The sequence below is a fragment of the Fringilla coelebs genome (genome assembly GCF_963513975.1).
Source record: "Fringilla coelebs genome assembly, chromosome: 7".
NCBI lineage: Eukaryota > Metazoa > Chordata > Aves > Passeriformes > Fringillidae > Fringilla > Fringilla coelebs.
The window spans coordinates 38,359,464-38,383,381 of NC_140035.1; the positions used below are offsets into that span (position 1 = coordinate 38,359,464).

Below are 23,918 nucleotides of genomic sequence, written 5' to 3' on the forward strand. Positions count from 1 at the left end.
AAACTGGGGCTGACCAAAAGTGAGTACCAAAAATGCAGTAACCTCGTATAAAAAGGTTTGTCTCCTTTCCAAGTGGGACACAAGATCCCAAGGACTATCTCAAACATTATTATAGAATCACACAACTTTAAAAGCACAACCTTTTTTATATCCTTCCCCTACCCTGTACTTCATTCAAAATAATCCAGAGTTCTCAGCCTCTCATCACAAGTACCTGCTTCTCATCTTTGCACTGCAGGAAACATCACAGGCTAAAAAACTTACTTTAGAAACAGGCCTTTAAAGAATTCCTAAGTGCAAGAACTGCATTTAAAGAAAAGGCAGAAATGAGAGGAATGTACTTGGCAGGGACACTGACCTAGCAGGAACTTCAGCTTGAACCCCAAGTTGAAGCACAAAACTATTCTTCTCTTTTGAGGGCACAATCAAACCCTTGCACAGAAAGTCCCGACTGTTTGAAGCTCCAGAAAGTGAAAACTTCACAGGTTTTGTGGGAGCAGACTTAAAACTTTCAAGGACCTCAATATGACACCGTTCCTAGAGGAAATCCAGGACAGGCTCAGCTCCCACATGGGTAAGAACAGGAATGAAGGCGGAAAAGGTGTTCTGTCGTGGGCTAGAGAAAGAAGAGTGAACGGAGACATGGCCAGTTCCATCTGCTGGAGTTTCCAGCTCTTCTTACCAGAGCTTGTTGCTGAGTTTACCCCACAGCCAACCCCAAAGTCCCCCCCAAAACTGGGGCACCAGGCTGTTCAGGGGAACAGTCCCTGAATTCCCAGTCTAGAATAACCCAGTCAAACCAGAGCACCACTGGTAAGGGGAAGCAGGGCTCTCTGGAAGTGTCCAAGGCCAGGTTGGAGGGGGCTTGGAGCAACCTGGGATAGTGGAAAGTGTCCCTGCCCATGGATGGAGTGGGCTCTACAGCCCCTTCCCACCCAAACCATTCCATGACTCCATCATACACCATGTCCAGATGTTCTTCCACAGCCACCAAGTACCCACCACAGCCCAGCCCTGCTAGAGAAGGACTGGAGCTCGGCCCCACAGTCCTTGTGTTTATTTGAAATGATGCTCTTGCCCCCAGATAACTTCCCCAGACAGCCTCATTGCTGCCAGAAAGTAGGTCAGTGTCATTTAAAGCCGCCTTGAAATGCATCTCCACAGAAACTTCTTAATCTTTAAAAAGAGAACGCATCAAATATTTATCACGCGGTGCAAAACGTTGGGAGATGCTCGTGGGGAGAGCTCTTGTGTGTGTGCTGCATGAAATGGCTTTCCATGCCTCACTGAGCTGTGGAGCAGGGCAGCAGAGTGGCTGGCTGCAGATAAAGCCCCGTACAGAAGTCTTTATCTGCCCAGCAAATCACAGTACGTGACTCCCCAACTCGTTCTCCCGGTGCCATGTGATCCCGGAGCTCCTCTCAGCCCTAATGATCCCTGCTGCAGATTGTACCCTATCAGCCAGGCAGCTCATTCTCAAAACTTCAATATTCCTAATTATCAAACATTCAGCGCTGCAAAATGTAGCTGAAATTTGCATCTCTGCAAGAGTGGCTCTGAAGAAAGGATGGAGCATTTGCATTCAGACTGGTTAATTCCTGCAGGATAACATTTCATAAACAAAATGCTTCATTGAACATGGAGATTTTCAGCTTTTACAAAGGAAAGTGAACTTTAAACAAATACAAATCAGTTGAGTGATTAACTTTAAGTGTTTTGGTTTTTTAAAACTAATCTTTATGTATAACTAGTATCAGCAGAACAATCTTTACTGATTAAAGAAGAGAACGATAGTGAAACTCAAGCCACTGAAAATTAAGGGGGGAGGTAGAAGGCAACTGCGAGGAATCATTTAAGGTAAATAAGAGAGGAGGGGAAAAACCCTAAAACATTTTAAAAACCCTATAAAAATACCCCACACCTACTCACAACCCAGTCAGCCTGGGTAAGGTGAGCACCACGGGTTATGTAAGGCGAGCTTAAATTGTGGCCAACGTGAACAGGTTAAGGAGTGAAACTAAACATGCTTTCCCCCGCCCCCCCAAGCTTTGTCATAATCCTAAATGTTATCTTAATTAGCCTAATTGTCTTAATTATACTTCGCAGCAACTTGAGCCTTCGCAGCACAATTCCAGCGTCTTTTCTTCCAGCTTTGTTCCAGCGCTGGAAGAGGCAGCGACTCCTCTGCCAAAAGCCAAAGGCCACGTGATGCCTCCCAGGAAGTTTTCTGCCACCTGGGTATTCTTCTTCTCCAAAAGCTATTTCTTATTCCCTACAGAATCTTAGTCCAAAACACGACAAAAGAAGAGGCAGTGGTGGGGGAAGGAGTCACACTTTTCTTAGCCAGCTTAAATCTTCTCCGTATTTTTCCACCTTCTTCGGCGAGAATCTCTCAGTGCCCGACACTTCTCACAAAAGCTTTGCAGAGTGAAATGAAAAATCAAAAAAGCACAGAAAAAAAACCAACCCAAACCACTTCCATTCATCTATGCCGCAAGAGTTTCATGGCACAGCTCCTAAAACATCCCATTAGCGCTGGCCTTGGAGAAGATTAGAGAAGAAAGCTTGAAGCCACTGAAGCAAAGCTTAATGGGCCCTTGAGTTAAGCCAGAGCCTTCCCTTAAACAATGCCCATCATTAGGAATAATTACCTGTAGCTGTATAATCAACATGGCTATGATAACTGACATGAGAAGTCCAGATGTCATCTTTGGCAAGGCTTGAGAAATATTTCTGCTCCTTATTATACAACTGACTCTTGAGAGAGAAATGAGCAGCAAGAACACCGGGGGTGAAAAGCCACCACGAAAAGCTGCAGAATTCCAACCCAAGTACAACCAGAGTAAGAACCCAGCACCCAGGAAGGGCACAAGGTGGATATCCTGCCCAGCTGCCACACCCTGGGTTTTGATCAGACCACCCTTCTCAGCACCATTCTAGAAAGGGTCCTTCGAAAAACAAAGCTCAAGCTCATTTCTGGATCTACAGGAACGCTGAGCCAAAGCAGCAGAAAGAGGCAGGAGAAACAAGTGGTCAGTGATGAATTATGAAAGGAAGCAAGGCAAACCAGCATCAGGCTTGCACTGCATAACAGCCCAACCAGGAAGGACATCACCACTTCCCAGACCTCCGGAGAGCAGCTCCTTGAGAAGCCAAGACATACCCACGGCTGGGTTTGGACTGCAGGTGGGTGTTTAAGGTATCCCACCACCACAAGGAGAGAAAAGCAGGTGGCCACAGCTGCCCAGCCTCACTCCTGAGTCATGGAAACACTGAAACAACAATTAGCTGTTATCTGAAGAAGAGAGCTCCTGAAAAACATCATTTTGCATTTGCGTCTCCAGTAAACACCTGCATTCATACAAACACACATTTCTCAACTCCTCAGAGTACCAACACACTTCAAAATCTAAAATTATGGAAGCAGAGGCCAGGTTTGTTCTTTTCTTTTTGATCATTCTGATGATTTTAGCGACTCATAAACTCATTTCAGTTGTGAGGAGAAGGTCAGGTCTCCCCCTGCTGCCTGCAGACTCCAGCACCCCTATTTATTGCAGGATTTCTTCCCCCACAAACAAGCAGTTCCTTAAATCTTAGGAGCTGTTCTCTGGCTTTTAGCACTTCAGCCTTAATTGTTAACCTCAACCTGATTAAACTGAAGTCACAGAGTAATCTCTCAGAGGCAGAGTGAAATAAGTCCTTCCACGTGCCTTGTTGTTGTTGGATTATTTGCTTCCCAGCAGCCAGTTCTGTACCATAAACTGAAACAGCCCAAGCACAATTAAAATTCCTCTTAGAAAGCTCTAACTAACACAAAAGTTGCCCCAGACTCCCTGAAAACAAATGTGTGAGGCACCTTTAAGCTGGAAAGCAGGTAACTGAGCAGCTACAGATTCTCCTGACAGACAGAAATGCACAATTTGGTAGTGATGAATCATGCCTCAAATTACAAGGCACATTAGGGATAATCCCCCAGACAGCATTGAGGTGGATCAATTGACTTTTGTTCCAGCAAAACTATTCCTTCCTGTTAAAAAGTCCAACAGTTTTCTCAAGTATCAATAAAGGCAGCAGCAGAACCATGCCCCTTCCTTGGAAGTACACTCCATATTGTGTTCAGGCTCATCAGCACAGATTTAACAAATTAAATATCCAGTTAATGACTCAGAAAATACCTATTTTCACTGATGCAACCATTAGAAACCCAAACTTTAGAACAATCAGAAGTCTGAAACGGCAAAACTTCCTTGGAACTCTTGGTTACACCAACAGCACTTTCCACCTTCACACCACGTGTCAGACGGAGCAGGAAAGGCAGGGAGGGGGTCTGGATGACCATTTCAGCCCCATAAAAGGTGTGTTCATGCACCAAACTGTGCTTTGGGGTCACTGCTGGGACTCCCAAGTGGCCTGACCCTTACCTGGATGGCTTTGGGAGCTCATTGCTGGCAGTGTCGAGTCCTTGGGAGAAGGGATTGGAGACAGATCAGTTCCCACGGGAGTAACAGCAGCTCAAAAGAGCTCCAGTGCTTCACCAATACATAGGAGTGGGAAGTGGGGATTAAATCATGGCCACCTTGTAAAATCCAGGGCACAGTGACATGCTGAGTCGTATGGGAAGTAATCCAAGAGGGTGGCAGAGTGTCTTCCAATAGCTTTTAAAATGGGAACCTGCAATTAAAGAAAAAGATGGCTGCGTTAGCAAATGAAGATTAACAGCCATTTAAATTGTACATTATATAACCTATTTATCCCCGAGATTAAACTACAATGCTATTTTAGGCATTAAGGGCTGCAGAGAGAGTAATTTTCAGAGTTGTAAATGTTACTTTGATTAATAACCATAAAGATGCAAATTAATACTTAACATTATTTTTAAAAAAACAATTAAACAACTTTCCAACGACACATTCACGTCTCAGAAACCCAAAATTCTGTGTTAATTCTCATCCTCCAACAGCACCATATGAAGCCACTTCAGTCCAACAGCTTCCATATTTTAAAAGCCATATGTATGAGTGGTAACTGTACTTCACGCATCTGTTCCCCAAAGAAGTCTAAAGAAAAATTCCTCAGTGCCAAGAAGTGGTCTTGGAGCAGGAAGGAAAAAAACCCACACAATCAATTCCACTCCCACTCTACCCAAGCCTCCAGCAGATTACTAAGAAGCAGCTCCATACTGCCCCAGGGGAAAAAATCCACCATTCCCAATTATTTTGAAGCTGTGTAGTAGAGGGAAGGAGCGAGAACAGAGGGGAAATCACCCACAGAGTCAGCAACCCCTGGCCCCAGCTCCCAAAATATGGAAGCACAGAAGCAGTAGATAAATAGCCTCATTTGGAGAAACCCCAGTGAGAACCATGCTGACCCAACCAGGCACCCTCACACCGACAGAACTTGCTCAGGTTCAGTTTTGGGGGGGTCAGGGGGTTTTTGGCACTATACCAAGTGACATCCAGTATTTCCCATCCTTGGAAGTGTCCAAGGCCAGGTTGCACCAGCCTTGGAGAAACCTGGGATGGTGGAAGGTGTCCCTGCCCATGGCAGGGGGTGGAATGGGACAGGCTTTGAGGCTCCTTTCCACCCAAACCATTCTGGGATTCCTGAGCATCCCTGTTTTACAGGCAGGCTGTCTCAGGGATTGTGCTGTGCCATTGGCACGAGCTCCCAGCCAACACCCCTGACCCAGACTGAACCCAGCTGCCTCCTCCATGCAGAGCATCCCACTGCCACGGGTGATTTCCCTTCTTTGCACCACGGAACACCATCAAACCAGCAGCCCAGCCCTCCTGGGTACCCAGGGGAGCTCCTCCTGCCCGGCCAGGCATCACCCAGCGCTGGGGTGAGGTCACCCTGCTGGCAGCAGCCAGCCCCAGCCCATCCCCACGGATCCAGCTGACTCTGCTCACCCCGAGCTGCTCTGGCAGCAGCTCCCAAGGAGTGGTGCCCTGCAGCACCGCTGGGGTGGGGGATGGCAGCTGGAGCTGCCATGGGAGCTGCCATGGGAACTGCTCCTGCCTTGCACAAGGACCCTCTGGCCACTGTGCCACGGCACTTCAGGCGCTGCTGGCTATTCCTGGAAGAGCTCTCAGCACACTGGGATTTTTGAGTGCTCCTTTCCAAGAAGCAAAACCAGGTCTGAGACTTCCAGCACCGGCACAGTTGCTCAGGATGGGCTTTCTGAAGTTGCTTCCCTGATGTGCAGGAAAATGCCCGGGCAGGCACTGCTGAACACAGTCTCTGCCTTGCTGTGCTTCATTAAAAACCCCCTTTAATTGGCTGTTTCTCTGCAGCCCAAGTGTCTCAGCATCACCACTCTCCAAGTTCCTCTCTGCCCATCTTGCATTCTTAGAGACCTGGAACGCGTTCCATGTTACGCGTCAAATTCGAGAGAAAATCACTTAAATGTCATTTCCAATCCCTGCAGGTCTCTGCCATCCCGAATGTTCAAGATGTTCCAGTCCCATTAATCAGCACATCCTGTTAAACAGAGCTGGGTCAGCTTAGACCAGGCATTAGCAAGATACTAACATAATTTATTTTCATTAAAACCAGCAGGTACTGTTGTAGCATAAGCCATCTCAGCTGTAGACAAGAAGGATTTGGAGTGGAGCTACCAGATCTCCCGGTCCACATTCTCCCAGCACAAGAATGAAAATATGAGCATGAACAGTGAAAGTTTCCCAAAGAAACTGGACTGAATGAATAGCACCAAAACCACTCAACAGCACTGCCACTGTAATCCATTCCTACTTCAGCCCACCCCTGGAAGGGTTCAAGGCCAGGGGCTTGGAGCAGCCTGGGGCAGTGGGAGGTGCCCCTGCCCATGGCAGGGGGTGCAATGAGATGGGTTTTAAGGTCCCTTCCAATCACTCTGTGATTCCATTATTCTCTCCAGGACACAGCAGTCCTGTCTTAAATTACCTCCCCCCAAACTGTAATTTTCAGGTAGTCCTTGCACAGATTTCCATGCAGACCAATGCCAGGCCTCCACCTGCAAAAATTCTGTACATTTGTCCTTTTGCCACCATCTCAACGAAAACACCCCTTAAAGTCAGTGAAACGCTGCCTCTCCTGTGCCTCGGGTATCGGGAGGTCTAGAGGCTTTTCCAAGCAAATTATCTCGTTTAGGAAAAAAAATAAGATTAAAAAGAAAAACAAACCCGAGTTTGTTTAACTTCTGCTCCAGTGCCTCCCAGGACAAGGGCGATCACCTCTGCGCAGAGGAACAGCGAGTCCACCACGAGCATCGTGCCAGAGGCACGGGCAGGGACTGGCTCGGGGCCGCCTCCCGCTGCCACCCCGCACACAGGAGGCACCTCAGAGCCCGTGCCTGGGCCAGGTGGGGCACACCAAGGCTCCCTGCTGGATTTTGGCACGCACTAAAAGGTTTCGAGCTGGATTTTGGGGTGCACCTCAGGCTCTGCTGGGCTGCGGCGGGAGCGGAGATGGGCACAGCCAGGCAGAGCGTGCCGTGAGCCCCAGGATCACCTGCTGGCCTGGAACTGGCCAGGAACTGGCCTGGCAGACAGCAAGCAGAGCCACGGGGACCGTGCCAGGGTTGGCAGGGCCACGGGGACCGTGCCAGGGTTGGCACATCCCTGGGCACTGAGCAAAGGAAGGGCTCGGGAGAGCGGCCGCGGACAGGGCAGGGGTGGCACCGCAGGAAGTGCCCAGCAGAACTGGTTTGGCAAACATTATTTAACCAGCACTGGCATCATCAAGCTTCCTGCCTTGCAGGAGAATTTTCAGAGTCTGCTCACTGGTGGATTTTTAAAAATCTCAGGAACAGGAGCACAAGGAGCCACTTCGTGCCTGTCTGTTTCAGCCTGCTGCTAGCAGGGTGCACCTGAGAGCACAGGCTCCCCAAAACCACAGGGGCTGGTGCATCAGCAGCTGTACCCTCATCACATCCCTGCATCAGAGGGTGTCCACGGTCTGAGAGCGCTGTCACCTCCTTGTCACAGCCCCAAAGGAGCCTCTGTTCCTGCAGGACAGACTGAGGGGCTGCAGCCCCTGCCGAAGCACCTCGTTTCTCCCTGCTTCGGAGCCTCAGCAAACCACCAAGCCTGGCAAGGCGCCTTCCCTGGGTTTAAAGTAATTCCAGATCTTCTCCTACCCCAACAGAAAGAGGTTTTTTTTCTTTTATTTTTTTTTTACAGCTCTCCCCCAAGACTGATTTGTTGATAGGAGGCCTGGGGCAGCTCCCCTACAGACTGTCCAGCCTGGAGAAGGGAAGGTTGCGGGGTTGGTTACCTCAAAGCAATGTTCCATTACCTGAAGGGGCTCTGAGGAAGCCGAACAGAGACTCTGCCTCAGGAACTGCACTGAGAGGACAAGGAACAATGGGCTCACACTGGAAAGAGTGAGAGTTTAGGTATTAGGAAGAATGTTTTACTGTGAGGGTGGTGAGACACTGGCACAGGTTGCCCAAGGAGCTTGTGGATGCATCCCTGGCGCTGTTCAAGACCCGTCTGGGCTTGGAGCAACCTGGGATAGTGGGAGGTGCAGGGGGGTGGAACAAGGTGATCTTTAAGGTCCCTTCCAACCCCTCATGGTTCTGCGGTTCTGTGGCAGCATGAATGTTCACCTTCCTCCTCCCAGCCCCTTCCAGATGTGCTTGTGTGCCCTCACAAGCCCAGATGTGCAGCAACCACTAACGACAGCCACCACAGAACTTTATTTACAGAGCTCCATTTTTCAGAGCTTTCATTGCTCTCCAGCCCCGATAAGAATCTTGGCCTGGGGCTGGGCTTTCAGGCTGAGTCAGCCGGGTTACTCGGGACCAGGAGCTCTGGTCCCTGGCTCTCTCTGACACAGCAGCGCTGCTGCCAGCATCCCTTGGTGGAACAAAGGCATGCTGGAAGGCCTTCCACATCCTGCCTCTGCCCCAGCAGCACCCCACACCGTGGGGTTTGCTCTCCAAAAGCCATGGAAGCACCACCACCAATCCTCCTGCCTGGCACACATAGATGCCAATGAGATCATTACTTTTCCCCCCAAATTACCTTCCTGGCTGCATTTGGAAGCAAACAGCCCTGGGTTTACACAAACACACCGAGCTGAAGGGAGGCACTGCCTCTCTCAGAGCTTGATCGATTCAAGCTCTCCTTTGACAACAGAGCCTGCACTTTAACCAGAGTGGGGGAAAGCTGCCTCTGCTTCTCCGGGTTTGTTTATAAAATACTGCCAATACAGGATCCACACGCGGAAAGAGGAGGGAAGGAAGAGGCTGAGAAGTGCCTGGAAGCAATTCACCGTGACCACAGGGAGATTTCCCATGTCTTTATACAGGGTGATGGAAGGGACCTCAAAGGCCACCTCACCCCCAACCCCTGGCGTGGGCAGGGACACCTTCCACCAGGCCAGGCTGCTTTATTTAGAGCAGAGCCAGTGTGGAACAGCCTCCTGAGCACACCTCCCCTCCAGGGACCTCCATTTCCCAGCCACCACTTTGCAAGGTGACAAAGAGAATGGCAGCAGTCCCCAGGACCCCCAGAGCCCTGAGACAACATCCCCTCAAGCCCTGCTCCTCCAGCAGAATACAGCTTCACTGGATCTGCCCCAGGAGAGCAGGTTTCACAAGCACTGCCCACAAGTGCTGCTTTTCCCACACTTCCAGCAATACACCTCTTCCAGGAAATATATTTGCAAACTTCAAACACCATCAGACACCCCCCCTCAAAGAGCTTGGAGTCTCTAAGCAGTTTTCTGTCTCTAAACACACACTGTGAGAATAGCAGGTGACACTGGAAAATCTACTATCAGCTTAATGCTCAGCTGTGGCCAGAAGAGCAACTGGATTACCACGGAATAATGAAAAATCAAAATAAAGAGGCGAATTTGCTGCTGTGTTAGCTCAGTTTCTCCAGAACCACACTGGTTTTGTCAGATCTGGACACTCCCCTTCCTTTTCCAAGTATGCAGTGTAAGAGTTTCAGAAGGGCAAGAAGACCATCAGAGGTGTGGTACAAATTTCTCATGCAGGTGAAACAGATGATAATAAACCTGCAGCCCAAACAGAGGTTACTTAAAGATATCACAGTGATGCAGAATCATGATTAACACAGACAAAGCACTGATCATTCAGCTTTCCATCTATTTCTGTCAGAGCTGGACTTTTTCCCCTACTTTTGCTGGGTGAGAAGTGGACCCAGGAGCAAGGCAAGGGTCCACAATTTGGAAAAAAACACAATTTGAAGTGTGCTCTCTGCATTACCTGCTCCTCCTTAGCTGCACTGAGAAACTGACTCAGGGTGCTGGAAAAACTGAAAGTTTTCCTGAATTCCAAAAGCAAATGGACAAATTTCTTATGAAAGAGGACAAACACCAAGTGCGGGAGGCCAGGAAACCCATGAGACAAGTCACTGCTTGAGAAGTGTCACCATGTGCATGTCCTGTTGTGAAAGGCCTCCCAAAGTACATCCTCTTGGATGCTGCTGGAGAACAGGGCAATGAAGAACTTTTAAGGACATTAAAAAACCTTAAAATCTCATTTGAACACCAACCTAAAGTCACCAAAGCAACTCAGCTCTGCATTGTCCCACACGGACGTGACAGCCCCATCTCCCAAAATATAAACTGTGCTCTGTAAAACTTCCTGTATTGCTGAAATCACAGATCAGACTCTTTCCAGTTTCCACACCTGCACTCAGTAAGCGAAGGGAAATGCTGGCAAATGGAAGTGCTGACACAAAACTCAAGAATCCTCATGGAGGGGGGGCAGGGAGCACAAGCAGTGTGAGCACTGAAGCCTTCACTAGAGTTCAAGCTGTGGAAATGACAATTACACAGGAAACCCAACCGAGAGGAGCTGCTCTCCAAGGGAACACCAGGTACAAACATGCCCCAGCAAGGAGGATCCAGACTGACCAGTCCAGCCCTCTTTGCCAGGACATCCCATCTTGGCCAAACACTCGGTTTCCCTGCAGCAGCAGCAGCACCAGAGGTGCCTGCATCTGAGATCAAAAGCTCAGCACGGTGATTCAAACAGCCAGAGCAGCTCAGGAACACGGCAGCACTTCAAGGATCAGCCCCAGTGCATTTGTTTAGCAAATGCTGACTTTTCCCAGCCAGCCATCACAAGAGGCTCTCACATGACAGCCCAGAGCTGAACAAACATTGTGCTCCTGCCTCTCCCTGGAAATTCCACTCCCCAGCAGACACACACCGTGAAGATCTGCTGCTCACACCAAACCCTGCGACCTCCCGGCAGGTTCTGTGCAGTGACACCAGCAGGGATTCCATCTCTGGGCACACTGCTCCTGCAGGGTCCATTTTAGGGTGTGTTTACCAAGATTCCAGGATAACCAACACCTGCTCCAAACTTCCCCAGTTCACCCAGGAGCTGCAGTGCCTTCCTGGACAGCCCCTGGGAGCAATCCTGCCATTATTCCACAAGCAACTCCCTGCAATATAAGCAGTGCTACACATGCACTGTAGTCACTGTCAGAAACAAAATGAACAGCCACAAATGGCAAGACACTATTAACTAATTATGAGCTGCTTTATTAACGTGGAAGTAATCCACAGCTATGGAAGGGTGGAAAACCTAGGTGGAAATAATTAATCTAATTACATGTAACAGAAATTGTCTACAGAAATAACCAAGGAAAATGCTTTCTACAGTTTCCATCCTTTTGCTTCTCCTAGTCACGGAACGCTCCACAGCTGATTTCCAGAGAATCACAGAGATTCCCTGAGTGAAGCTGCTTTTCCCAGGCTCTTTTCAGTTGTGTCTCAAAGTCAGGTGCTCAGACTGATCTCTGGTGGAAGTCCAAGCGCTGAGACACCAGCCCAAACTGAAAACATGGTATCTCAGTGAAAGTGAAAACACCCTTCGCCCATTTCTATGTTAAATTAACACAATACTGACGTTAATGAGCTTGGCCCTGGCAGTATTTTCCTCACCAAGTTTCAAACTGAGGAAATCCCTCGTGGTACCTCCTTGCACAGACACTTCTGCAAATCACCACCCTGACCAGCACTTACAGCTGCTCTGAAAACCGAAGGTGCCTCCACAGCCTAGAAAGAAAAATAACCTGGTGGCCACCCAAAACCACCAAAGTTTTGTGCCCTTTCTCCTTCCTTGCTAGGAACACACAGGAGTATCCACATGATTTCTGCTTCCACAGGTTTCCCAGCAATACCACTGGGCACATCTCTCAGCAGTTTTTAGACCTCAATAAGAATTGATGTCAAAACCACTGCAGGTATCCCAAACACACAGAGAAGCAAAACCAAGTGCACGAGGAGTGAACCTAAATCTTCCCAAGCCAAAACTCTGAACAAAACTCTGAACAAAAGATCCCTCTGAGCAAATCTGGAAATGCCACCTCGTGTTCACTCCATGGAGCCCCAGGTTCAAGCGGCCAACAGCCTGGAAATGATTTTTTTCGGAGTCGAGCAGGAAGAGCTGCAGATTCAGAAGCGCCTGTGTGAAACCTGGGACTGTGTGAATCTGCAGGAATACAGAGCCCTCCTTGACTAGCAAGACTCTGGCAGAGGGTCTGAAAGAGCAGGATGCTTCTGAGCTCAATCCAGTTTCTCAGCAAGAGCAGCAAGAACAAGCAGTCTCACAGATGGATCCGCGTGGGAGGGAGAAAGGATAAAAGTCTGCCTCGGGAGCCTGTTCCAGCTGCTACCGGAGCCTCGCAGGAGTCGGCACCAATTGGGCAGAGCCACCTATAAAAATCGACTGCCTTGGCTTTTTCTGAGGCCCTCTTCTCTCCCAGTTCCGTGTCTTTCCTCCATCCTACTGTTTCCACGTTTGAAGGAGTCCAAATCGGATAGCTGGAAGTAGTGCTAGACAGAAGGTGAATGCAGACTGGGAGTTTATCCCGTTTCTTCATCCCTGCCTTGCAGATCACCCTCACTGCACACACTCAGGAGCAGAAAAATCAAAACTCCTTCTACATGCCTGACTGAGAAGTGATTAAAAATGGAATATTCGAGGCCAGGCTGGGACCTGAACCAGTGAGGGGCAGCCCTGCCCATGGCAGGGGGGTGGAACTAGATGGTCTTTCAGGTCCCTTCTGCCCCAAACCCTTCTGTAATTCCATAATTCCATGTCATTTTTCACCAGAATCCCCCCAACAACATTTGCAGTGCCAAGAAGAGGCTGTGTGGCCAGCAGATAGGGAGCTCACCTCACTGGCTGAAAGCAATTCTTTACCTGGGGTTGTTTTTCAGCTCCTCAGGTAGGTAAAGGCAGAGAGAAAAACATTTACCTTTTCTCTTCACGTACTTGAGCTGTTCCAGCCACATCTGAACTTCTTGTTCCTTCTGACAAAGAATCAGAATTACTGGTCACTAGCTGTGCCTAACCCATCTGGTCTCCCAGCATAAAATAGCTGAGTACATGTGTCATCAATCACTGTTAATTACTTTCATTAACTTGGAAAAAGAATATTGACTTTTTTTAAAGAACAAACATTGTTTAAGGTCAGCCTAGTTCTCCTTTTTTTTTTTTTTTTTAAATTGAATGCTATCTGATTACCAAGAGAAAATAATTTGGTCTGAACACTCAAGCAAGCCTGCCACCCAGCTCGTGCAGTTCTTTTGTCTGGTGAGACATTTCCATTTCCTCAAGTCCCTTTCTGGAAGGGCCACTTTGATCCAGAAGCTTCGTGCTGCTCTCCCGTGCCCCGCGTTAACCTGGCTGCCATTCCCACCTACTGCCCCCGTGGCTTTGGCAGCGCTGACCTTTGGCACGCTCTGGGAAAGAAACATGCCCCAAGGTCTCCACAAACACGTTGCATCACCGTGGAGTGGACATTCAGCCCTGTGCTGTAAAACAGTGACACAGGCACAGATCACAGCAGCCCGCGCGCCCCCGTCTGCGGCACAGCCTCTGCCAGCACACCAAACCTGCCTGCAGCACCCTGGTGCCATGCACAGCTCCCCTGCAGTGTCCCCCTGCTCCAGAGGCTCCCTGGGATCACCTGGTGGCCCAGCCTGGGCTCACCTTCCTGCCAAGCAGAGGGGTCCCTCCCCAGCCCTGCTCAGTCTCGTCCAGGCACTCTCTCTGGAGGAGCCACTTCAGCTCAGTGTTTATCACATTTTTCCATGCCTCAGTTACTGGCTCCAACACTGCCCCTTCCAAAACACTATTTGTTTGAGGACATCCCGTGTCACTCCTGTCCCCCTGTCTCCCATAACTCTGCCCCCCATTCCCAGGCTGTGCTTCCCAACCCACCCTGCAGGAATGTGGGCAGAGCTCAGGTGTGCACCTTAACCCTGGCTGGTGCCCACACCAGCCTCACCCACAAAAGCTCTGGGACCTCATCACAGGCTCCAAAGTTTACATCTCTGCATGTTTTATCCCTCCTGCCTGGCACTGAATGATTGGTATTACTGGGTATCATATTTATTGGTGTGATTTGGTGTCACTGGCACTGAATGCCAATAATGATACCAAAACACTGCCCCTTCCCACAGCCACCCGAGCAGCCAGACCCCAGTGCCACTGAACTGCAGGGGATCATGGACTCCAGAATGGTCTGGCTTGGAAAGGGCATCTCATCCAAACCCCAATGTGCCACTCTGCCACTTCTCCTTTTAAAGGGCCTGTTTTCCTACAGCCAATAAAAATGTCTTGTGTATCTTACTCAAAGGATCTTTACCTAAATCCAAATTTTACACTCAAGCATGAAGGATAATGCAGCAAGCAGAAAGCAAGAACCCACAACTTTGCTTTTAAAGTACAATATATTTTACTTTTATTTATTGGGAGAACCTGTAACCCCTCACAGCATCCCTCTGCTGCTGGGATCATCCCTCAGGGATGCTCCCAGGGCAGTCCTGGGCACTCTGCTCAGTCCTGGCTCCTCTGCCAAAGCTACTGAGACTCCAAGCCCCAGACTGCTGGTAACTGAAGGGGCAGGAATCCCCAGAGGAAGCTGAAATAAACACACAGTTTTATATTCACGGGGGTTCCACCATTTCCAGTTTAAAATCACAATTAACATCTTCCAGCCACATACACAGCCAGGACAGGAAGCCAAGTAAGTCACCACAAACCCGTGAGTTCCTCTGCTGCACATGAGTGAGTTCCTCTGCTGTACCTCTGCTGGTCATGAAGAAATGGCTACATTTCTCATGACCAGCATCACCCTTTAATGAAAACTAGAATCTTCAGGCAAATATTTCAGTCTTAAAAGCTGACAATCAAGAAAGGCAAGGAAGGAGAAACTGGCACCTCTCAGGCTCCAGGAGACTTCAGGTTGTTTATTATATATTTATCTGGTTTAGAACGCCATCAAAACTGCCATTCCCTGTGTCCTGTCCCACCATGCCTTGTCCCCTGTCCCTCTCCAGCTCTCCTGGATTCCCTTCAGGCCCTGCAAGGAGCTCTGAGCTCCCCCAGGTGAGCACCCCCAGCTCTCCCAGCCTGTCTCCAGCCCTGGAGCAGCTCCATGGCCTCCTCTGCATCTCTCCAGCAGCTCCAGGTGTCCCTGGGGCAGCTCTGCAGGTGGGGTCTCACCTGGCTGGGGCAGAATCCCCCCTTCCCTGCTGGTCCCAGCTCCTTGGATGCAGCCCAGGATTTGGGGGTTTGGGATTTCTGGGCTGCAGAGCACTGGGTCATGCTGAGCTCCTCATGCACCAACACCTGCAAGCCCCTTATGGCTTTTCCCACTAAACAGCACAGACAGAACACTCCTCCCTGCAACTGCCTCCCCTTTCAGGGTGGGAATGAAGCAAAGGAATTGACACCTGCTTCTCCTGCTTCTGTCCCTCTTCAGCCTTTAAAAACATCAAAGCCCAACCTTCGGGGTCTTTATTCGCTTTCCTGGAGCTCAGGATTTTGCACCTTTGCAGGCTCCTAAACCTCCTCCTGTAACTTCTGACTAACAGCTCCAGCTTCTGCACCTGGAGGAATTGCTGGGCTTTCAAGATAAGCTGCCATTAGTCACCAAAGCTCTGCTCTGCAGGATCTCCTCTCACCTTATCCACCTTATCACCTCCTGCTTGGGATACTCTGAAATAAATGACCGGGAAAGAATACCAGGTGAAAACAACACCAAGGCAAAGACTCTGCTGTAAGCCTTCATCTGGATCCATCTGGTACCTGATAGGGGGTTCTACTGAGCTGGGGTTGGTCTTTTTCCCCTGGTAACAAGTGACAGGACAGGAGGAAACATCCTCAGGTTGTTAATGGGCTTAATGTTGGATATTCAGAAAAATTTCTGCGTGGAGAGAGTTGTCAGTCCCTGGGCAGCCAAGAGCCTCCATCCCTGGGGTTTAAAAGCCATGTGCATGTGGCACTTGGGACACAGCTTAATGGAGTGCTGGGGGAACTGCTGGATTTGATGATCTCACAGAACTTTTCCACCTAAATGATTCTGTGTTTCTATGAACATAATGATTAATAGTTACATTATGGCAGAGGGGAAAAAACGGCCTGACAGCCAATGCCTGCAGCCACCTCCAGCCCCTTCCTGAGGGAAACCACGCACAGCCTCAGCACACCCTGACAGACAAACACCTCCTCGGGATGCCAGGCAGCTGAAAATTTACATTTCAGCACCGGCTTTACATTGAAGCACATGGCAGGGCCACTGCAGAGCAAACAGTGGCATTACCTCAGAGCATTCGGCATGCAAAGCACACTCCAGGGCTGGGGCGGGGGAAGGAGATTGCAGGAATTCTTTCCTGAAATGGAATGGGGAGATAAGATCGAGTGAAAAGGAGCAGAGGCTGCTGACATATCTAGACTCCCAGAAGCCAGTAAATATGCAAATAGGCTGCCATTTCTGCCAGTAACACTCAGAACCAACTTCGATTCTGCTCAAATATATCGCATTAAACAAGAGAGATAAGGCCGGCACAGAATCCACACAGAGCAGCTCCTTTTGACCAAGACAGCTTCGCTTCTCACTCCAGGAAATCCTGAACAAAGCTTTCCATTCAGAGTCTCCACTCTGACTATCAGCGTTTAGGAGTAACTTTGGCCATTTACCTTTTAGCAGTCTGATTTGGAAGTGCTATTGAAAACTCTGCATAAAGCCATAAACCAGCCTGGAGAAGCTGCATCCATCCCGTGCCAGTCACAAAGCCTTCCCCAAAGCAGGACAGGGCTTGCTGCCCCCAAGCCACACACTGCAAATTTCACACGAGATGTCAGAGAGGAGAAAAAGAAAGGGTGCACTGAGTGTGCATCCCTGGAGACAGATTACAGAGCAAGAACTGAAGCTGATGTGACCTGATAGCGATGATAAACTCAGGAGATGATAAAGGCATTCCCTGGACATCCATCTGCTGTCCTTGGGGTCTGGACAGACACACCAGGCAGAAACACGGATGCATGAAAAGATGAAATACAGACGTGATTTGTTCTCATGTCCATGAAGGATATAAGTGTGAAATAAACAGATGTATATTCAAACACCATAGGCAAAGAAAGCATTTCTTATTTTCACTCCATTTTATCTGCCCACCACCTCTGAATCAGCGGGATGAGCTCAAAGGCCAGTGCTGGCTCCAGTCTGAGGTATGCATTTTGCACATTGCTAAACAAAAGCAAAAGCAGCTCTGCCCTGCCACGGCAGGGGCTGAGCTCAGCCTCAACAACTAATTCCATTCCTGTTCCCTAAGAGAGGGAAAACAGTACAGCCTGCAGCCCTCCTCGACAGCCCTTGGCTGCTCTTCCGAGACTCCAGCACACAGGCAAGAGTACCCAGAACTTCAAGCAACCACCAGCATCAAAAAATAAGCACGTACAGAAGCTAGGGAGATGTAAAAAATAAACCCCAGACCTTTGCAGGCTGAATAAGCCTCCCACGTGTGGCACAACACAACAGGAACAATTTCCCCAGCAATGCCAGGCACTGCAGGGAGATGAAAGCAGGACCTGCAGGCAGCAGGGAGGCGTCAGGAATTCCCAGGAGCAGGAAGCCATCCCCAGACCTGAGAGCAATCCAACAGGGGGTGGCTGGAGCAGGCTCCCAGTGCAGCAGGAAGGCTATGACAAAGCAGCTCTGCTGGCAGGGGCAGGGCTGAGAGGGCCTGCTCCAGGAGGGAACAGCCCAGCAGGCGGGCAGTGCCAGCCCAGGGCACACCTGAGCTCACCTGTGCCCCTTCCATCACACAGCCCCAGCACTGCCCTGCAGGGGAACACCAGGACCTGGCCTGGCTTTGCCTGGGTTTCACAGCCACGCTCTGCTCCAGCCTGTGCTCAGAGCTCCCTTATCCCTATCCCCGGGCTGCCATCATTCCCATTTTAGCTGCCAGCGCTAGGAAGGAGCCTCAGAGCTATATGCTGAGGCCCTGGAATTTAAATATACGATAACACTGTAAATAAAAGGAAACAAATTCCTTAAGGAAAACCTTTTCACATGCCAGATCAGTTCCCAATAGTAACTGCTCTGCTTTGACAAGAGATAAATATTTACAGTCTGAAACAGAGAACACCTTGTGTTGCAATACTGGAACGCAAACCTTGTCAGTCCTGGTATCCTGAAGAGAGGGTTTTGATATTTTAAAGAAAAAAAATAGAAATAAACCCCCAAGCTGAGCACTTAGAAGCGCACACACATTATTGCGCTCATTTACCCCACCAAAACAAAAACCTGAAGGTAGTCACACAAAGAAATTGTCAAACATGCTGAATCCAGAACAGATTTTCTCAAAAGGAGACCTCATCCCCCAGGGAATGTAGACAGTTTACAGCAAAAGTCTAAATTATTGCCAAAAATATGCTGCTTTTTTTTTATTTATTTAAATACAGTCTAAGTTGCTCCTCAGACATTCCGCCAGTGAATGCAGATACTGAAGACTTTTCCTCCTGGAGCAAAAAGGCAGCAAGGAGGATCAGATGTCCATATCCAGCTCCTTGGACTGGGGCATCCCACTCCAAGAGTACCCTCAGGAAGAGGGAAGAGAAAGGCCAAGAGCTAAATCCTGAGCTATCTCTAAGCTTCCAGCAGGACTCCCAACCTCAGGGCCTGATCAGCTCCTTCCAGCTAAGGAAAGAATGTGGGGAATGTCATTCATGCTGGCACTTGGGAAGATCCAGGCATGGGAAGTGTACGGCCATCCCTGTCCCAGGAGGGTGACAAGCTGCAAGGAGATGCTCTCATTCCTGCCCAGCTCAGGGTGCTGGGGTTTGCTGCCATTTTGAACGAGCTGAACACCCCATTAAACGTGAGTGGGGTTTTTTTGCTGCACTGTCTGAGCAGCCCAGACTCCTGTTTCTGAGAGGACCAGCCTGGCTGGGCTGTTACAGGGCAGGATTTCATATCTGAGGTGCAATTTTCCTCACCCAACTGCTGTTGGGGCTTTTATGGCCTGCTCCCTTTGAAGTGGGGCAGTCACAAGAGTTCAATGTCTACCTGCCACTCTCAGTTCCTTTACTTCCTCCTCCCCTTCCCAGGGAATCGTTCCCCTGGGCAGAACTGTCCTGCCTTGGCCTGGCTGCTGCTCCACCACCCCATCCCTGCAGTCAGCCAAGCCTTATGTTCCGTGCTCAAGTTCTCCATTTGCTCCCCTGCTTCCAGCATCCCTGCACAGCAGTTTATTTTTAGCCCAGCATTTTTAGAGCAAAGCCCAGAAGCAGCACACTTTCAGTGCCAAACAGAATTCAGCTGTGACTCTGATGCTGTCAGCTGACAAGGAGGACACTTGGCTTTGGTGGCCACACGAGGCTGGTGTCACCCCGTGGCTGCCACCCAGGGCCACTGCTGGTCCCCGTGGGCTCTGCCAGCTGCACACACCAGTGGCCCTGGGCTGCCACAAGGGATGGTGACTCTGCCACTCCCTGGGCAGCTCCTTCCACAGCCTGACAACTCTCTCAGGGAAGAAATTCCTCCTGGTGTCCACCCTGATGCTGGGACAGAGAGCTGTGCTGGCCCAGGAGAGCCCGGAGCTTGCCCCTTGCAGGTGCCCATGAATGTCTGCAGTTTGGGGTCGCTGCTCACAGCCAGCTCAAGGCAAAGGGGAGATCCCTGCTGGCTTCACCAGGTGCTTCACCACCAACACAGACAAGGAGAAGTGCCCCAATGTACAAAGTGAGGCTCCTGCCCAGCTTCATCATCAGCTTTCTGGGGTTAGAGGTGGTTTTCATGTTCTAAATACTAACCCTTGCCTTCTTTTGACTATGGCTTCTTGTTTCAGTGCAATTTTAGAACAACAGAATCAGATCCAGCAGGTACCAACACCACCTTTTTCTTGTGTAGACATCCAGACACAGCAAATGAGATGAACAAAACCACGTAATCTGTGTAAATCCACCCAAAATCTGCAGGGGTGGCTCAGAAAATTGCACAGTAAAAGTCTTTTCTACTCTCAGCAGCTCACAGAACATCCTCCTGAACAAGACTGCAATGACAAGGCCATCTTCTCCAAGGCATAAAGCAGCCAGTGACAGAGCCACACTTTGCCCTGAAATCACATCAAGCCTTTTTGCCCACTGACCCAGAAGTCTCCAGCTCTTCTGCAGGTTTGATAATTTATAACACAGAACCTCAGACTGCTTTTCCCTATCACAAGCTGGTGGTTTTTGCAAAGCTTCAAGCAGGAAGTGTTTTTCCTAATGCTAAATATTTCATTCACTGTTATGATTAAGCCCATCCTCAAAGCCTCCATCTGAGGCTGAGGAGGGATGAACAAGGGGATGAAGAAAAGCCTGACAAGGAGAAGCAAACACAGCCCCCAAGGAAGCATTAGGTACCTACCATGAACAATCAGAATAAACACTCCTTTCTAGTCCTCTCCCTTCTCCTTTGATCATGCTTCCAGGTCAATATCTTGTGAGAGGCAGTGCTGACTGAAATACATCCTCCAGCCTCCACCAGGATCTGACAGCAGGTATCACTTGTGGAAATAAATAAGTAAAGAGCACTTCCTCCAACCAAAGCCCTGCTATTTGACTCAAACAGGAGATCTTCTTGGGTAGGAGAAATGCACAACAGAATCCACATGGAGAGTAATTTATTTTATTTATTTTTTTTCCCAAGCATCAGCTGCTGAGGAAGAACTGCTTTGCACAGAGAGCAAAGACAGGCTGAGCTTGCAACAACCCAACAGAGACCCTGCCCACATTCATGGGATGATTAAGGTTGGAAAAAAACCTCTAGGACCATCGAGTCCAGCCATTAATTCAGCCAGGTCTGTTTCCTTCCCTGCCCCTGAAGATGCTCCAGCAGCACAAGCCACACTCAAGCTGCACCATCTCCGTGGGACGGCAGCAGGAAGCTGCACTTCACTGTGCTCTTGCCCTCTCCAGCTTTAAAAACATGCCAGCCTTCATCCCCTCCAGCAAGAGCTCTACAGGAAACCTGCTCCAGTATCCTCTGAGTTATTCTGAAGCATTCTGTGCCCCCTTTTTCCCCAAGCAGGCTGAAGAAATAAGGCAGGTTCCCAGCAGGATGCACCAGGCCAGCTCGGTGTCCCGGTCCTGCTGACCTCGTTCCTGCTGTTCCTGCACAGGTCCCCTCTCCTGGCTCACCCACAGCACTGGGGACAGCAACTCCTTTTATTGCAAGTCTCCACTGGCTGGAGAAAATTACTGCCTTCACTGGAAGAGATGAGTCCCACATCTGCAGTGCTGTAAAGCACAATCCAGCCTGCAGGAAAGCTCAGGTTTCCCCATGAATTCTTCCTTCAGAGCCATCCTGACGGACAGGCTGCACACAGCTCTTCCCTTTCCAGGCCTCCCTGGGAATTCCATCACCTTTGCATCCCTGTCTGTCTGCAGCTGGACCCACTGCACCCAAAGTCAAGGCCAGCAGCCCATCTTCCATCTCACCCCAGCTGCTTCCAAAGCAGTGCTCACAATCACCTGCCCACTTCTCCCTGCCCTGAGCTCCCAAGGCCAAAACTCACAGACTCTTCCAGTTTGCACGGCCCTCGTTGCTATAAAGGTGTGAAAAATGCAATTTTTCCTCACTCTTGTGCACATTATTTGAGCAGAGAAGCAAACCTTACCCCTCCACATGCACATGGACCTGCAGTAAAAGGCAGCCCATGTTTTTGGCTCTCCAGGAGAACCACCTGTATGGAGATTTTACCAGAATCCACCACAAACAGCAACAAGAACTAAGTAACTGTAGCTCCCAGGGGGGGAAATGGAACCTTCCAAATGCCTTGAAAAACACTGAGAATTTCTTGGGAACAGCACACACCAGGATTAATTCTTTATTTCAGGCTCACATTGAGCACCCTTTTCTTGGAGATCAAATTTTGTCATCACAACCCCAAAACCAACCTGAGCATTATTTCCTCTGGGCAAATGCAACATAAGCTGTTGGAGCACATCAGGAAAACCCAGGCAGGAGAAGGATGTGACAGCCCAGTTATGAGTAACTGCTATTCCTCCAAGTGGAGTTAACACAAATTCTATCAGCAAACCAATGCCCACGTGACAAATGGAAGTTCATTTTACAGGGAACAAGACACAGTGTACTAATGCTCCCAGAATTTAACTGTAATTAAGTCTCACTGACAGACACCTCATTAAAGCGCCACTTCTCCAGAAAAATTAATAAAGTGAATTATTTCCTACGTGTGAAATATCAGGGTTTTTCACTGCTCATGAAAGATACATGGAGTTCAGTTCAGCTGGATGTCACTGCTCCCCGGAATGAAGGAGTGACACGCTTAAAAAGACATTTAAAACAACACATTGCCGTGCTGCCAAAACCCAGGCTGGGATGCTCAGCCCCTGAAGGTTATTTTATCCTGTGATGGCAGAAAATAAAGCCCCTGAAACACAATTCTTCTTCCAGCAGATACAGACAGATAGATACACATATAGATTAAATAACTGGCTTGTTATTAGAAAACCAAACTAAATTAAGATAACCTAATTTTGGCCAAACTAAAAAAAAAAAAAAAAAAAAGGATCTTCATGACCCAAAGATCCAGTTTTCAAGCTGCAATTTTTTGGGGGTTTAAATGCTTCTTATGTGGTGAACAAAGGTTCAGCCACTGATGAGGGGGGCAGAGGGCTGAGTGTGTCCAGGCCCACAAGCCAACACACATTCCTCTGCACTGGGAGATGGCTCTTGGAGGCACATTTTAATCAAACTTCTCCGAGGTGATATCCAGCACAAAATGAGCTAAAAAACATGGAGCTGATCGAGATGTGCCCAGTAATGAATGCCTGAATTTTCAGAGGGGAAGGCCAAGCTGTAATTCCTTGCAAAGGGAAAACCACAGAAGCTTTCCAAGAGATTTTACAGTCCTTTTCTAATTGTTCCTTTTTTCAACATCATTATGCAACCTCCGTGCGCTTTCCTGCTTCTCTACCCCCCTTTATTTCACCCATTCTCCCCCCACCAACTTCTTCTAAATGCTCTGAGGCAGCTCCTTTAAGACAGCCAGAAATACAGTGCAGATTTTTCTCTCCTCCTCCTCCTCCTCTCAGTTTAAACTGCCCAAATCTTTCCGGTGAAGAAGCATTGCCCAAAATCTGCTCGCTATTCAAGCAGCCCTGGCAATGACAAGCAGCACTTCATGAATCATCTGTTACATATTGCCTTATCAACACGGTCCACTGCAGGAGAAAGTAAACCTGGCCCACTTTGGCCTTGTGCATAACACAATCAAAATGCAAGTGGCACTAATTACAGGAGGGCTTCGAGGAGTTCCCTCATCCAAGGATCCAATATAGGCTACATATATACATACATATATATATTTATATTTTTATATATATATGTATTTGAGACAACCTACATCGACCCAAAATGCTAACAGCCATTTCCTCCCCCACCACACACAGCTTTTACCTTAATATTTTAAAAGACTGTTTACCCTTTTACTGGTTACCAATATTGCCTCATTTCTAATCATTAAAGCAGACAGCTGTTTGTCAGCTTCAGCTATTTGAAGCAAACACACATATTTTTATGGGGTTTTTTTCCCCAAGCTCAGCAAGTGAGGGGAACCTTGCACTGCTCTGATTCCTTGCATGGCTG

The 23,918-nt window shown here is 48.9% G+C and overlaps 1 protein-coding gene across 6 annotated transcripts in view; it reads right to left on the reverse strand.

Moving 5' to 3' along the window:
• Positions 1–23,918, reverse strand: part of HDAC4 (histone deacetylase 4) — a 179,010-nt gene that overhangs the window by 149,776 nt on the left and 5,316 nt on the right. For all 6 annotated transcript variants that reach the window (XM_084209706.1, XM_084209702.1, XM_084209704.1 and 3 more), the window contains exons 2-3: positions 4,577–4,671; positions 4,422–4,461 (exon numbers count right to left, since the gene is read on the reverse strand). In XM_084209706.1, coding sequence (XP_084065832.1) covers positions 4,422–4,461; positions 4,577–4,603 — 67 coding nt within the window. In that variant the 5' untranslated portion in view covers positions 4,604–4,671. The remainder of the gene's footprint in view (positions 1–4,421; positions 4,462–4,576; positions 4,672–23,918) is intronic.